At 38.5% G+C, this 15,245-nt stretch overlaps 1 protein-coding gene across 5 annotated transcripts in view; it reads left to right on the top strand.

The window, feature by feature from the left end:
- The window catches only part of PIGN (phosphatidylinositol glycan anchor biosynthesis class N), a 142,475-nt gene extending 127,745 nt beyond the window's left edge, over nucleotides 1–14,730 (top strand). For all 5 annotated transcript variants that reach the window (XM_030926073.1, XM_030926076.1, XM_010388814.2 and 2 more), the window contains one exon: nucleotides 13,008–14,730. In XM_030926073.1, coding sequence (XP_030781933.1) covers nucleotides 13,008–13,131 — 124 coding nt within the window. In that variant the 3' untranslated portion in view covers nucleotides 13,132–14,730. The remainder of the gene's footprint in view (nucleotides 1–13,007) is intronic.
- The last annotated feature ends 515 nt before the right edge of the window (nucleotides 14,731–15,245 follow it).

Raw genomic sequence — 15,245 nt, 5'->3', positions numbered from 1 at the left:
ACATTTTAAAAGAGCTAGTGCAAGCTCGCATTTAACGTCTATCATGACATTCCTCTTGATATTTGTGTGATACCTCCAGCCTTATTCTTAACATTCCTTTACACAGCCATCATGGAATAAACAGCACAAAACAGCAAGAAAAAAACAGAATACAAAAGCATAAAGCAATGAGCATCATTCAAACCGAGGGAAACAGAATGACACATCAGCACTTACAGGCGGAGGATGCGTTTATAACCACCACCACCCGGTACTAGCCTTGAGAAAAGGGTGTTAATTTTATGTTTCAGCGCTTTAAATAATTTATGTATACATATTAAAATACTATTAATGCTATTCAGGGTAAAAATATGCTATAGAAATATTTTGTAATAATATTTTTTATAATGGGAGCTGCCCTGAATATACAGTGATCTTATGCCCTGATTTCCCGGAGACATTCCTGATTTATGCCTGTTGTCCTGCTATAATCATCACACCCCCGTCTCTACAACATTAAAAATCCAAAGTGGATAAGAAGATGATAAAGGCACAGCCAGTGAATAAGTTATGTTAAACCTTAGTTTACCTCTTTCTCAGTGTTTCATCATTGGGGATCTAACCCCCGTAGGTTAAACGGGGCGCTTGCTCTGAGAAACTTCTCAAAGGCAGGTATAAGAAACCTCAGATCTCTGTTCATCAGGCCGATGGCACTGAACAAATCTACATAAATTTCCCACATATTCTGTTAGTCATTCCTGATGAAATATCTCTTTGCTCTGTCTTCTTTGTCTCATTATATTGTCTAAAAGATGCCCTCTTTAAGAGAAGAAGTTGATTGCAGGGTCAGGGGAGTAGGGTCAGGATGGAGAGACAAAAATGAAATCTGAGTTGGTGAAGTTAGGCTTTCTAAATGGAATTGCCCCAATTGATGCTGCAATGTGATGTTTTTGTTGTTGCTAAGTTAGAATTCTAAGGTCTTTCCTTATTCTAAGGTCTTTCCTTTGTATCCTGTGTAGCAGTAATGGCATATAGTGTCTCTGTGAACCATGTGTTGCTGGTCTGATGGGCAGGAGGGGTTCATGCATCTTCATAAACATTTAGTTTATTGCGAGGAAAAGGCTTGGATAATGGTGGGGAAGTAGGGGGAAATGTATGTCAAGATTCAGAACTAAAGCACTGTACGATAGGGTTCACATGTCGAAACTTCATTATTGTACTTTTTTCTGCTTCCTGTTTGTGAGAATGTTGCGTTTAAGTTTTGAGTTTCCAGTTATTCTTATGTGAAGGTATATTTGAAAAGCTGTGGTGTTTCTTGTCATTTTGCTGATATTATAACTGTCCGGCAGAGCTCCCTTCACGGGTGCCGGGGTTATTGGAATTGTGCTCCTGCACTGGTTCCCCTTCATGACGAATTTTATTCCTAAACTCCTTTGTGTTAATAGTATAATTAGCAATTTCAGCCATTCCGTGCTTTTTATTCACGGGAGTGGAATGTTGCCCTTTTGTCCTCACTATTTTATTGCTTTGTGAATCCTGAAGTGGTGGGAATCTGTCCCAGAATTTGAGAGAGGAGTGGGAGCTGACTGCCCCGTGAATGTAGTCTGGTGTGTATCTGTAATGTTTATAGTGTTGTGGTGACTGCCGTGGGTTTTTAGAATACTTCTGAGAGATTTGTCACCTATTATTAATAGTTTCAGGTTAATAAGTATAGCTTCTTAAACAATAAAAGATTGTATTATTAGGGTATTAGATAGTGTATCTGTTTATAGCCATAGTACTCTCTGTTTCAAATGCATGTTCAGAGCAGATTTTACCAAACTGAAACTGAGACTCAGGAAGGATGCACTGCAGTCAGTGTATTCAGCTGAAACAACTGGTGTGAGTTCAGTGTTTCTCTTGAGAACCTGTGGTATCAGGTATGCTTTTTAACAGCCATGTGAAAAATATCCTGCCCAGGCCATAAAACTGTTCAGCTGACAGGGCTAATTTAGTATTTTCTTCTTTTGATCTTTACACTTTATCTTCGTTTATAGCAGGTCATAAACTTTATAGAGTATTGCCTTTTATATGGCATACTGAAAGTGCATTTTTAAAACTAGAGAAAAAAATTCATTTGAGGTAATTTTCATAACTATAAAAACATATATTCAGATTTATGTTCTAAATCCATTTGTAGTGAGGTGGGTAGAGTAGTCAAGATCATCAGTTTGATTGAGCTGCAGTTTGGTTTGATGGCACTATTCATTTGGACTTTAATTTTTTCCCACATGCACGATTGTTATACCTTATTGAAATACAAATGACAACCAACGTGTTTATCATTTCTCTTTCGATATAATGAGAACTCAAAAAAAAGAGAGAACTCATGATTCTATTCAATAGTGTTTGTATATCCTAAATGTAATTAATAAGTGTCATAAAACATCTGTACTCTTACAATGAATACCAAACTTTATCAAAATCAATGGCTCTCAGACTTTTTCTGCCCCAGTACATCGAACAGGTATGACCTGCTTCTACTGCCCATCACCCTGATAGAGGAGAAATACAATCAACATTTTGTCACCATTGTGCAGGTTGAAAAGGCCTGCCTGGCAATTCCGTGTGCCTCCACACATACACTCTTCCCCTTGACCATCACACGTGTACATCTTGAGAATTGCTGATTTAAATGATGGCACAATAGTCATGGGAGGGGAGTGGGAACAGCTGAACTCATTTCAAGTTGAAATTTGATGTTCCTTTAACTCTGCTATGTTGAGATGACACCAAGACTTGATTGATGCAAGATATCACAAGTTGGATGCATTATGGCTCAATTGCATCAAGATGATGAGCTTCACAACTGTTCCCTGCCAATTATGTTAGCTTACATGAGCTGAGAGTAATTTCAGGCCACTGTAAGGAGATGAGTGATCTGTGGAATGCCTTTGATAGACAGGCTTTAGATTAAATTTGAGGATGGGTCACCTACTGGTTTTACAGGCCATTTTTGTTAGACATCAAGTCAGATTTAATATTTTAACCTAAAAGTGATGGCAAAATTCAACAACAAAATCTGCTAGCATGTAATATTTTCTTTCTTTGTTTTTATTCTTAACAGCTTAATTGAGATAATTCATACCATAAAATTTATCTATTTTAGTTTAATGCTTTAATAAATGTTTTAAGTCATTTTGATGATTTTTAGCAAATGAATGGAGTTGTGCAACCATCACCACAATCTATTTTTTGAACACTTCCATCACACAGAAAATACCCGCTACCTGTTCACAATCTGTTCCCATTACCATCCCAAGCCCAGGCAACCACAAATCTGCTTTCTGTCTCTACAGATTTGCCTATTGTGGACATTTCATATAAACAGAAAAATACAAAATGTAATTTTTTTTCACCTAACTTCTTCCAGTTAGTGTAACTTTTTATTTTATTTTTATTTTTTTGCCATTCATCTATATTGTAGCATGTAAAAGTACTTTATTCATTGCTGAATAATGCTCCATTGTTTGAATATACCACATTCTGTTTATCCTTTCTATAATGCTTATAAAAGATTAATCTTTTATGGTCCTTGTTGCTTTTAATCTATCTAGCTCCCCACCTCCTTGCCTGGTTTCCCCTATCGAACTAAGGTCAGATTGAGCTTTTCTGGATTTGACCTCCAGGCTTTATGCTGAAGAGTTTGTACTCATCTCATCTCTGACTACAAACTTCAGTCCCTGAAGAAGCTGGGATGATTCTATCCAGTGTTTTTGTTTTTGTTTTTGTTTTTTTGAGACAGGGTCTTGCTCTTTCACCCAGGCTGCAGTACAGTGAGGTGATCACCACTGCAGCTTCCACCTTGTAGCCTGAAGTGATCTTCCCAACTCAGTCTCCTGAGTAGTGAGGACCACAGGTGTCTGCCACCACACCTGGGTAATTTTTTTAATTTTTATTTTTTAGAGACAGGGTCTCACTCTGTTGCCCAGGCTGGTCTGAAATTCCTAAGCTCAAGAGATCCTTCTGCCTTGGCCTCTCAAAGTGCTGGGATTACAAGCATGATGAGCCAGTACACCTGACCTGGATTGAGGATTTTAATCTCAGGAACTGGTACCAATTTTGGAGTGTCCTCTGAGGCCTCAGAAACAGAACAGAGTTGAAGATTTCTGTGGTAATTATGAAGTCAGCCTTAGAGTTCTGTGGCTAAACCTAGCATAATTTGTAAACATCACATAAATAGCAATATATTACAAATATATTAAAGAAAATACTGAAAGCATTAAGAAAAAATAAGTCATTCATAATTCAGTGTCTCAGTTTGTAGTATTCAGGGAGAACCACTATTCAACATATTGATGTATGTCCTTTTAGCTTTAATTTGTGTGCAGACATATACAGTTTTTTTAAAAGATGGTTTTCTGCAATAACCATTTCCCCATGTGAATAAATACTTTTGAAAATATGAAAGTTAGTCTTATGAGCAGTGCAAGGTCAGAGATAACGAGGTTCATTCATGTTTGTGTCTTTCCACAGTGTCAGACTTTTGTCGATGCTATTTCAATAGCAAAAGCCACGAATTGCATGGAGTTTTCTAGGAGGCAGTGCTCCTTAGAACTTCCCGGTCACTTGGTAGTCACAGCTACACAGCCACAAGCCACTCCACAAGTCAGTCAATATTGTAAACTATATGTAATATTATACCTAATTAATATCTAAATGTTGCAGGTTAAACATTCCACAACAAAGTAACATTTAACATCAAGAGGAGAGAAGTAGGAAAAAGGGTTAAGGAAATAGTCCAGGGAAAGTGAGGAAGGCAAAAAGAACCTCCCAGTCTGTGCCAGGGCCCATCTGTTTTACAAGAAAGAGTCTTTGATGTGTGCACAGACTTCAGTGGCAGATGCTGGGTGCTTATCAGGAGTCACAGCAAGACAGTGTCAGTAAAGACAGCCATTTTGAGCTGTGAAGTCCTGCTCTTTTTATGGCTGCAGAGTCCTCCAGTGAGGACTGATAGTGCAAGAGTCTGCCTGTTTATGTCCTTATCTCGTTGGATGCAGTCTTTATATATTAATTTATTAATCAAAATATCTTGTCCCTGTTGGCAAAGTGTCCTATGAAATGTAAGATGGAGTCTTTTTTCTGAGATGGAGTTACTTGTGTCCAAGGGTGCTCTGTATAGTTAGTGTAGCTAGAATGGTGTGAGGGAAAACATGGTGGGGAGAGAATTCAGAGAGTAGATATTTGCTATCACTTATGACCTTTGAAAGTCATTGTAAAGAACTGGGAGTTTATTCCAAGTGTAAGTTGAAGCATTAGTTTATTGAGCAGGAAGTTATTTTATTTGCTTCACATTTTTGACGTAACACTGGCCACAGTGTAAAGAACCTATTGGAGGGATCGAGAGAGGGAGCAGGAAGATTGAGGAAGAGGCTTTCATGGTATTGTAAGCTAGAGATGATGGCAGTTTAGGCTAGGGTAGCAATTCAAAATGGCAACAAGTGGTTGGACTTAGAAAATATTTTCAGAGAGGCTGATAGGATTTGTTGGTAGATTAATATACTAGGAGAAAAAAAGAATCAAGAGCGACTCCTAATTTTGTTTTTTAATCTTGAGTAACTGAGGGACTAGGAAAGCCATTGCAGAGATCTGGAGAAAGCTCTAAGAGGAGTGAGTTTGGTGAAGGAAGGTGTGGGAGATTAAGATCTGGGTTTTGCATATATAAAATTTAAATTAGGATGGTGCTGGAGGGAGCTATGGAATCTTAGGAGAGTTAGAATGAGAGAAATTACACATTAGTATGGTCAAGGGTATGCTCACCTAGAGAAGGAAAAATGGGTAATATCTAAGAGGAAAGGGATAGTTGGAAAAATATAGTCCTTTAGTACAGTGGTCCCCAGTCATTTTGACACTAGTGACCAGTTTCGTGGAAGACAGTTTTTCCACAGATGGGGCGAGGGGTGCAGGGGCCGGCGGGGGTGATTTCAGAATGAAACTGTTCTACCTCAGATCATCCGGCATTCATTATATTTTCATAACGGGCACACAACCTAGATCCCTTGCATGCGCAGTTCACAATAGAGTTCATGCTCCTGTGAGAATCTGATGCCGCCACTCATTTGACAAGAGGTGGAGCTCAGGCAGTAATGCCAGCGATGCAGAGCAGCTGCAAATACAGATGAAGCTTCACTCACTTCCCTGCCGCTCACCTCCTGCTGTGCGGCCCAGTTCCTAACAGGCCATGAACTGACCGGTCCAAGGCCTGGGGATTGGAGACCCCAGCTTTAGTGGGAGAGTTGGGATGGGATCCAAAGTAGAAGTGGAGGGGTTTGTTTTAGACAAGAAAGGTACAGGAGGCAATATGGGCACAGATATGAGTGGGTTAGAAAGTTCGGGGTGAGAAGAGGCACTTCTCTTGTGATCACTTTATCAGTGTTTTCTCAATTAAAAAAAAGCAGAGTCGTCTGCTGAGATGGGAGGAAGGTGACAGAACTTTGAGGAGAGAAGGACACAAATTGGTTTGACTCAGAGAAGAATAATTCACAAGTGTGCAATCAGGATTGAGACACTGATGAGAACCAAATCTCATTTGTGCTTATAAGTTTACAGTGAGTCCAGCCAGGACAGTTGGGAGTTACTGGTGATGATTCCTTGATCTTGGGTGACAGGATGATCTGTTCTCTTCCGTTGTCCTGTTGATACTAATGCCCGTGTTACATTTAACTTTATATTTTAATATTTTGTAGGGCTAGTTTTACTTTACTTTTGTAGAAACTTTTTGTTTCTTTTGGCATTTTGATTTTGCTGTTTAGCTTTTGGTATTGATTATCCTTATTATATTTTGGGGAAGTCCAATTTTATTAGGTTAGTGCAAAAGTAATTGCGGTTTTTGCCTTTTTTTTTTTTTTTTTTTAAATGGCAAAAACTGCAATTACTTTTGCACCAACCTAAATAAGTTCAGATTAAATTTGCCAGGGTAACATAAAACAAAAGAAGATTTTATCGTTTTTTCTAATTACAAATTATCTTTAATAATTCATTTAACAAATATTGATTAAATGCCTATAAGACCTTGCACGAGACGTTAGAGGTGCAATGGGAAGAGAGATAAAAAATTATAGTCCCTGCTTCCACAGATCTTACAGGCCAGGGTAGAGGCTAGCAACCTATGCCCTTTAGCCAAATGCAGCCCACCTCTTGTTTTTGTACAGCCTGTGAACTAAAAAAAGTTTTTAATTAAATATTTCATTTTAACATTATTATAGATTCACATGAGGTTGTAAGAAAGAATACAGAGAGATCTCCTATACCCTCTACCTGACTTCCCCCTAGAGGTAACTTTATGCAGAACGATAGTATAATATATAGTATAACCAGGATGTTGACATTGAAACTGTCAAAAGACAGAACATTTCTACCAGCACAAAGATCCTTCATGTTGCCCTTTATAGCCCAGGCACTTTGCTCCCACCCAGAAACCCTCCTTAACCCCTGGCAACATTTAATGTTTTCCATTTCTGTAGTTGTTACTTCATAAATATGATATAAAGTAAATCATATAGTATGTAACTTTTTGGAGTTAGCTTTTTTTTTCCACTCTCAGAGTAATTCCCTGGTGATTCGTTGTTGCATATTTCAGTCGTTCATTACTTTTTATTGCTGAGTAAATCCATGGTATGGATGTGCCACAGTTTGTTTAATCATTCACCTGTTGAAGGACATCAAGGTTATTTCAAGGTTTTGGCTATTATGAACAAAGATCCTATAAACATTCTTGTGAACATTTTTTTTCCCTCTGGCGTGCATGCTCAGAATCATGGTAGTTGCATGCTGAGTTTTAAAAGAAACTGCCACCAGAGTGGTTGTACCAGAGACTGTCAATCCAGTTTCTCTGCATCCCTGCCAGCATTTGGTGTTGTCACTATTTTTTATTTTAGCTGTTCAAGTGGGTGTGTAGTGATAGCTCATTTTGGCTTCAACTTGTATAATGGTTAATGATATTGAACATTTTTTCGTCTGTTTATTTACTATCTGTATATCCTCTTTGATGAAACGTCTGTTCATGTCTTTTGATCATTTTCTAATTGAATTGTTTGTGGAGTCTTTTTTTACTGTTGAGTTTTGAGAATATCCTATTCTAGGAAATAGTCCTTTGTGGCTGAATGCAGTGGCTTATGCCTGTAATCCTAACACTTTGAGAGGCCAAAGTGGCAGAATGTTTAAGCCCAAGAGTTCAAGACCAGCCTGGGTAACATGGCAAGACCCCATCTCTACAGAAAATACAAAAATTAGCTGGCTGTGGTGGTGCATGCCTGTGGTCTCTGCTGCTCAGGAGGCTGAGGTGGGAGGATCACCTGAGCCCAGGGAGGTCAAAGCTGCAGTGAGCTGTGATCATACCACTGCACTCCAGCCTGGGTGACAGAGCAAGACCCTACCTAAAAAAAGAAAAAAGTATTTTGTTGAATGTATGGCTTGCAAGTATTTTATCCCAGTCCGTGGCTTGTCTTTTTACCCTCTTAACAGGGCCTTTCACAGAGCATAAGGGGTTTTTTTTTTTTTTTTTTTTTTTGGTTTGTTTGTTTGCTTTGAAGCCCTATTTATCAGATTTACTTTTTTAGATTGTGCTTTTTGTATTAAGACTAAGAGCTCTTTGGCTAGCTCCAGATCCCAAAGATTTTTTCCCCAAAATGTTGATATTTTTACATTTTACTTTTAAGTCCATGATCCATTTTATTTACTTTTTGTAGATAGTGTGAGACTCACACTGATAGGCTGTGGTGACATCAGGTATATGGTTTACACTCTTTTTGGGGGATGGGGTGCAGATTTGCATGGGTCTGCTTCCCTGTCTGTACTTGCTTTAGCTGTGTCCCATCAACTGTGATGTGTTGCCTTTTTATTTTCATTACATTCAATCTGTTTTTTTATTTCTCTTGAAACTTCATCTTTGACCCATGGATTATTATACAGTTGTGTTGTTTCGTTTCTGAGTGTTTGGTAATATATCTGTTATCTATTGTTGATTTCTAGTTGGATTCCATTGTGGTCAGAGAAGGCGCTCTGTGTGATTTCAGTTCTTTTAAACTTGCTGAGGTTTGTTTTATGGCCCAGAATATGGTCTATCTTGGTGTGTATGGGCACTTGAAAAGAGCATGTATTGTGCTCTTGTTGGGTGGAGCGTTTTATCACTGTGAGTTAAATCCTGTTGTTTGATAGTGTTGAGTTCTTCTGTATCCTTGCTGATTTTCAGTGTTGTTTTTCTATCAGTTTTTGAGAAAGGGTATCTTTGCTCTGAAGTCTGTTTCCTCGGAAGTCTATTTTATCTGATGTTAATATAGCTACTCCTGCTTTTTTAAAATAAATGTTTGCCTGATGTTTCCTCCATACTTGAAGTATCTTTTAGACAGCACGTGGTTTGGTCATTGGTCATGTTTTTTATTCTCTTCTACCAATCTCTGTTTTTTAGTTGGTGTATATAGACTATTCACATTTAATGTAGTTATTGATATGTTAGGGCTTAAGTCTGTCATTTTATTTTTTTATTTTCTGTTTATTCTCAGTGTTTTATGTTTCCTGCCATCCAGTATATTACTTGAACATTTTATGGAATTATTTTTTTACTTTTCTGTGGTGTATCTCTTTGTATGGCTTTTTTTTTTTTTTTTTTTTTTTGGAGACGGAGTCTCGCTCTGTCACCCAGGCTGGAGTGCACTGGTGCAATCTCAGTTCACTGCAGTCTCCGCCTCCCGGGTTCATGCCATTCTCCTGCCTCCGCCTCCTGAGTAGCTGGGACTACAGGCACCTGCCACCACGCCTGGCTAATTTTGTTTTTGTATTTTTAGTAGAGACAGAGTTTCACCATGTTAGCCAGGATGGTCCTGATCTCCTGACCTTGTGATCTGCCCACCTCAGCCTCCCAAAGTGCTGGGATTACAGGTGTGAGCCACCGCGTCCAGCCTGCATGGCTTTTTAAATGGTTGCTCTAGGTATTATATATACATAGCTAATCCCAGTCTACTGGTGATGTCATTTTACCAGTTTAAGTAATGTATAGAAACCTTACCTCCTTCTACATCCTGTTGCCTTCCCCTGCTTACAATATAATTATCTTAAATATTTCCTCTACACACATTTGAAACCACATCAGACAGTATTAGAATTTTTGCATCAGCTATCAAATATAATTTTAAAAACTTAAGAGGACAAGGAAAACTTACTATCTTTACCCAGATTTTTACTTGCTGAGTTCTTCTTACTTTGTGATTTTAGCACATTCCTTCTTTTATTGTTTTATTTCTGTTTAGAAAACTTCCTTCAGGCATTCTTTTAGATTAGGTCTGCAGGCAATAAATTCATTTAGGTTTTTTTTTTTTCATCGGTGAATTCTGATTTCCCCTTTATTTCCATGGGATAGTTTTATTGGATTCTGGGTTGACAGTTATTTTTCTTTCAACACTTGAAAAATGTTGCACCATTTTCTGGTGATTTCCATATTTTCTGATGAGAAATCTGCTATTCAAATTGTTTTTCCCCTATAGGCAAGGTGTCATTTCTCACTGCTTTCAATTCTTTTCTTTGTTTTTGGTTTTTAGTAATTTGATGTGTCTTTGTGTGGATTTGCTTTGAGTTTACCTTATTTGAGGTTTGCTTAGCTTCTGTAAGATTTATGTCTTTTGTCACGTTTGGAAGCTTTTCAGCCACTATTCCTGTGAGTACTCTTTTAGCCTCTTTTTCTTTTCCTTCTAGAACTCCAGTGACACAAATGTTAGATCTTTTGTCACAGTCCACAGGTCCCTGAGACTGTGTTCATTTTTTTTTTTTAAGTCTATTTTTGTTTTTTAGGCTGGGTAAATGCTGTTGTTTTATCCTCAGGTTCACGGATCCTTTCCTGTGTCCCCTCAGTTCTGCTGTTGAGTACTTCCACAGAAGTTTTTATTTTGGTTATTTTATTTTTAGTTCTAGACTTTTTTATTTGCTTCTTGTTTACATCTTCTGTTTCTTTGCTGAGAATTTCTGTTTCTTAGCTCAGATTTTGGTTTTTTTTGTTTTTTGTTTTTTTTTTTTTTTTTTTTTTTGCTTGTTTCTAGTATGTACATAATTGCTCATTAAAGTATTTTTATAATGACCATTTTAAAATTTTTGCCAGATAATTCTAATAGCTCTATTATTTAGGTTTTGATATCTATTGATTGTCTTTTTTCATTCTGCTTGAGATATTCCTGGTTCTTGATGTGGTGAATGATTTTCTCTTGAAACCTAGACATTTTGGATATTTGTTTATGAGATTCTCAGTCTTACTTAAACCTTCTGTTTTAACTGACTTCTGACACTACTATGGCAGGGGAAGAGGAGACACTACCTCATTTCTGCCTGATGAGGTTAGAAATCCAGGTCCCCATGCAGCCTCCATTGGCACCCTAGAGGGAGCTCCTTACTGCTGCCTGCCAGGGACCAGCATTACAGCTCCCTGCGAGGCCTCCACTACTGCCTTCATGGCTGGGAAGGATAGAGGTCTTCTTTGCCTCCCATGAGACCTCCACCAATAACATGGTCAGGAAAAGAATGGCCTTTCTACCTCTGAGTGGAGATGGAATTCGTGGCTCTGCACTAGGCCTCCTCTGACATGACCCCATTGAAGAGGGGGAGGGACCTCATTACTGCTTCATGGAGGTAGAAGTCTAGGCTTCCCACGTGATGTCCACTGACATCCGCCAGGTATGGACAAAAGTACCAGTTTCCCTCCTCAGCCTTCCTTGACACCATGACAGTGGAGGGGAGGGCACAGGTGGGGAGTTAGAGTGCCCCGTTATAGCCTGGTGAGGATGGAAGTCTGGGCTCCCCACTCAGCCTGTGCTGGAATAGGTAGGGGTGGAGCCACGTTTCTTCTGTGGTGTTTGGCTGAAGTAGATCAGTTACTATCTAAACATTTTCTGTCTTTCAGGACTGCTCCTTTCCTTGTCTATCCCTTAGCTAGAGAGAATAGGCTCTTCTGGTGGTGGTATTATTGTTTTTTGGGGATTTTTGGGGGGTCTGTGCCCACTGGCGTTTCTAGGTTGCTGGTGTCTTCCTGCAAAAAAAATTCAGGAATTCTTTGGGACCCAAGATCACTGACCAGTCTGCCCTCTTTCCACCACCTGGAGTCATCCGATGTTTGTTTATAGTGTCCAACATTTTAGTTGTATAGTCATCCCTCTGTATCCTCGGCTTCCACATCATGGCTTCAGCCAGCTATGGACTGAAAATATTTTTTAAATTGCATCAGTACTGAACATGTACAGACTTTCTATTCTTGCCATTATTCTCTAAACAATACAGTGTAACAATTACATACATGGCATTTACATTGCGTTAGGTTTTGTAGGTAATCTAGAGATTATCTAAAGAAGCAGTCCCCAACCTTTTTGGCACCAGGGAATGGTTTCATGGAAGACAGTTTTTCCACACACTGCTGTGTATGCAGGGATGAGGGATGATTTCGGGATGAAACTGTTCCACCTCAGATTATCAGGCACTCATTAGATTCTCATAAGGAGGGCACAGCCTAGATCCCTTGCAAGCACAGTTCACAACAGGGTTCGTGCTCCTCTGAGAATCTAATGCCGCTGCTGATCTGACAGGAGGCAGAGCTCAGGCAGTAATGCTCACTTGTCCACCACTCACCTCCTGCTTTGCAGCCAGTTCCTAACAAGCCACAGACTGGTACCAGTCCACTGCCTGAGGGTTGGGGACCCCTGGTCTAAAGTATACAGGAGGATGTGCATAGCTTATTTACAAATACAACACCATTTTATATCAGGGATTTGAGCATTCGAAGATTTGTGTATTCATGGAAGGTCCTGGAACCAGTCCACGGACAGCTGTACTTGAAGGTCCTGGAACCAGAAACCAACGGACAGCTGTACTTAGCAGGAGAAATAGGGGAAGGAACACCTACTCCAGCTCCTGAAAGAGGAGATTTTCATCTGTCCATTTAAAACCATTCAGAGGAAGCTCATGCTTTTCCTCACCTATGTTCTCTCTGCCTATAACATCTTTTTCTCCCTTTGCAGCATCAGCCACTATGTGATTGTCATGTCCATGACCATCTTTTTGGTGTTCCTCAATGGCCTGGCCCAGCTGCTCACAACAAAGAAACTCAGACTATGTGGCAAACCCAAAAGTCACTTCATGTGAAGTTGCTGAAGCACCATTCAGCATCTGGATCCTGATTCTCCTTTTAAACTAAAATCTCATCAAGGACTCAATAAGAAGATGGATATGGATATATAGTATATTCTACTCCTGTAGGAAAAATGGTATTTGGAATTCCGAATTGACAGGTTATCTGGAACAAAGGAGCTTCTTTTCTTTTTTTCCTAGATTTTGCAGGCATGAAATAGTGATTATATCTGTGGAAAAGCATAGGAAGGAATTCTCCATTTTCGTTTTTCTCCTTTGGCTGGCAGTTCTTCCCAGTGATGTTGAGAACACCTGCAGTAATCTGGTCCCCAACCGCACAGCTTCCTGCATACCCAGAAGCGAGCACATGCCTGTGGGGGCAGTGCTGATGGCATCCAGAATCATTGCCGTGGCTGAGCTGGAAGGAAATCACCAGGTGCCACCGTCAGTATTTATCAGCTTTCAGCACTGGTTTTGTTGGACAATCAGGGTGTATTATTTCAAAAGTTTAGTATGCAATAATACTATCTTATCCTTGTTAGTGCTATTTCTCGGGTTTTCACAGTCAACTGCTAGATGCATGTCTATCCTTCACTTTTTGGTTTTGTTTTTTCATTTCTGGATTTTCATGGAATTTCTGACAACACAAAAGTAGAAAGTGCTTGGTATTTCTGTCTTATACATAGGAAAACATTTAAAATAAATAGTTTTTAATTGTAGGCTCAACATTTGTTACCCCATAGCTTTTTCATGTATTATTTATTTCCCTTTGAATTTATTTTTACTGTCATCTATTGTTTTAACAGGAGTTTAAAATTCAATGGTTTAACTTTCTGACAATATCATAAGAATTCATATTAGAGATGTTATTCTTTCTGGTTGTGAGATTCTAGCCCAAAGGCCTAAAATCATCAGATTAGATTTCCATTTGTAAACAAATTCTAATGAGCAAAATATCTTGAGAGCATTTTTTATATGGATTGTCCATAAAATGACCTTTACATATCCCTGTGGAGTTGGCCTTTTGCCTGTGGTATGCCAGTAGCTTTTGGCTGATGCAAAGCTTTCCTGGTATGTGCACTATTTTTAAGAAGTAATTGCTTTTGAATTAAGTTATAGCATTACTAATTCACGTTAATGACTAGGAAGCCCTCTGTAATTTACTAGATTTTTCAAATTGGTGGGGAGTGAATAAATACAATTTAAAAGAGTCAGAAATCAGTTTGGTGAAGTGTACTTTCTTAATTTCGATTTATGATGAAATGTAGTTATAATTTATTTGTAATACTACTTTATGGTATACCAGTGAAAGAATTACAGTATAAAAAAGAGGTATTAATGTTTTATGAAATCTCATGCATCAGTTCATAGCATAAAATCTAGCTGGACAACTAAGAAGCTATGGTAGCAAACAGTGATGTTGATGGAATGAGAACCATGAACTTTCATATTACCTCAAAGGATTTTTTTTATCAGTTTTTTTCCACACATCAGAGAAAACTGACTGTATAAACACTTATCATTGACCTCTTTCTATGTGTGGTTTTGCCTTTTATCTTTTCCCAAATTTTTATACAGAGAAATTAATAAATATTTTATTACAACATTGTAAAAGGTGCTCAGTATTTTTTATCTTTCTTTATGTTGCTCTTCGAGGCATGTCGTTTTCTTAATTTTGTCCTTTCAGGTCCATGTGAGTCTGTAGAATAGGTTAACTTCCTTCTAACAGTATCATAGAGTTTGTGTTGTGCGCCTGCAGCCACAGGCTCACCCTGCTGCACCGTAACTGGCCCCTTCAGACTCACATGGGAATAGGCCTTTTCTGTTGCAGTTTCTCAGATATCTTTAAATGTTTTGAAATATATATTTTTATATTGAAAAACAGAGAAAAAAGAAACAAGAGTTAGGGAAAAAGTATTTCTATTTAAGGTATTTATTTTTTCATTCTACCTATGCCATAGATTTCTGAATCAAGACTTAGGACATTTGCTGATTAACAATGTTTAAATTAGGAATTGTTATAAGAATTAAAATGGGCAGAACAAGTTGTGAAAATATTGAACCAAAAAAGGCGGTGCTATAATCTTAGAGGGCCCATGAATAAATCTCAGAGGGAATCCTAAGGCTTT

This window comes from Rhinopithecus roxellana, chromosome 21 (assembly GCF_007565055.1).
Source record: "Rhinopithecus roxellana isolate Shanxi Qingling chromosome 21, ASM756505v1, whole genome shotgun sequence".
Lineage (NCBI taxonomy): Eukaryota > Metazoa > Chordata > Mammalia > Primates > Cercopithecidae > Rhinopithecus > Rhinopithecus roxellana.
This window is presented reverse-complemented; position numbering and strand designations above follow the sequence as displayed.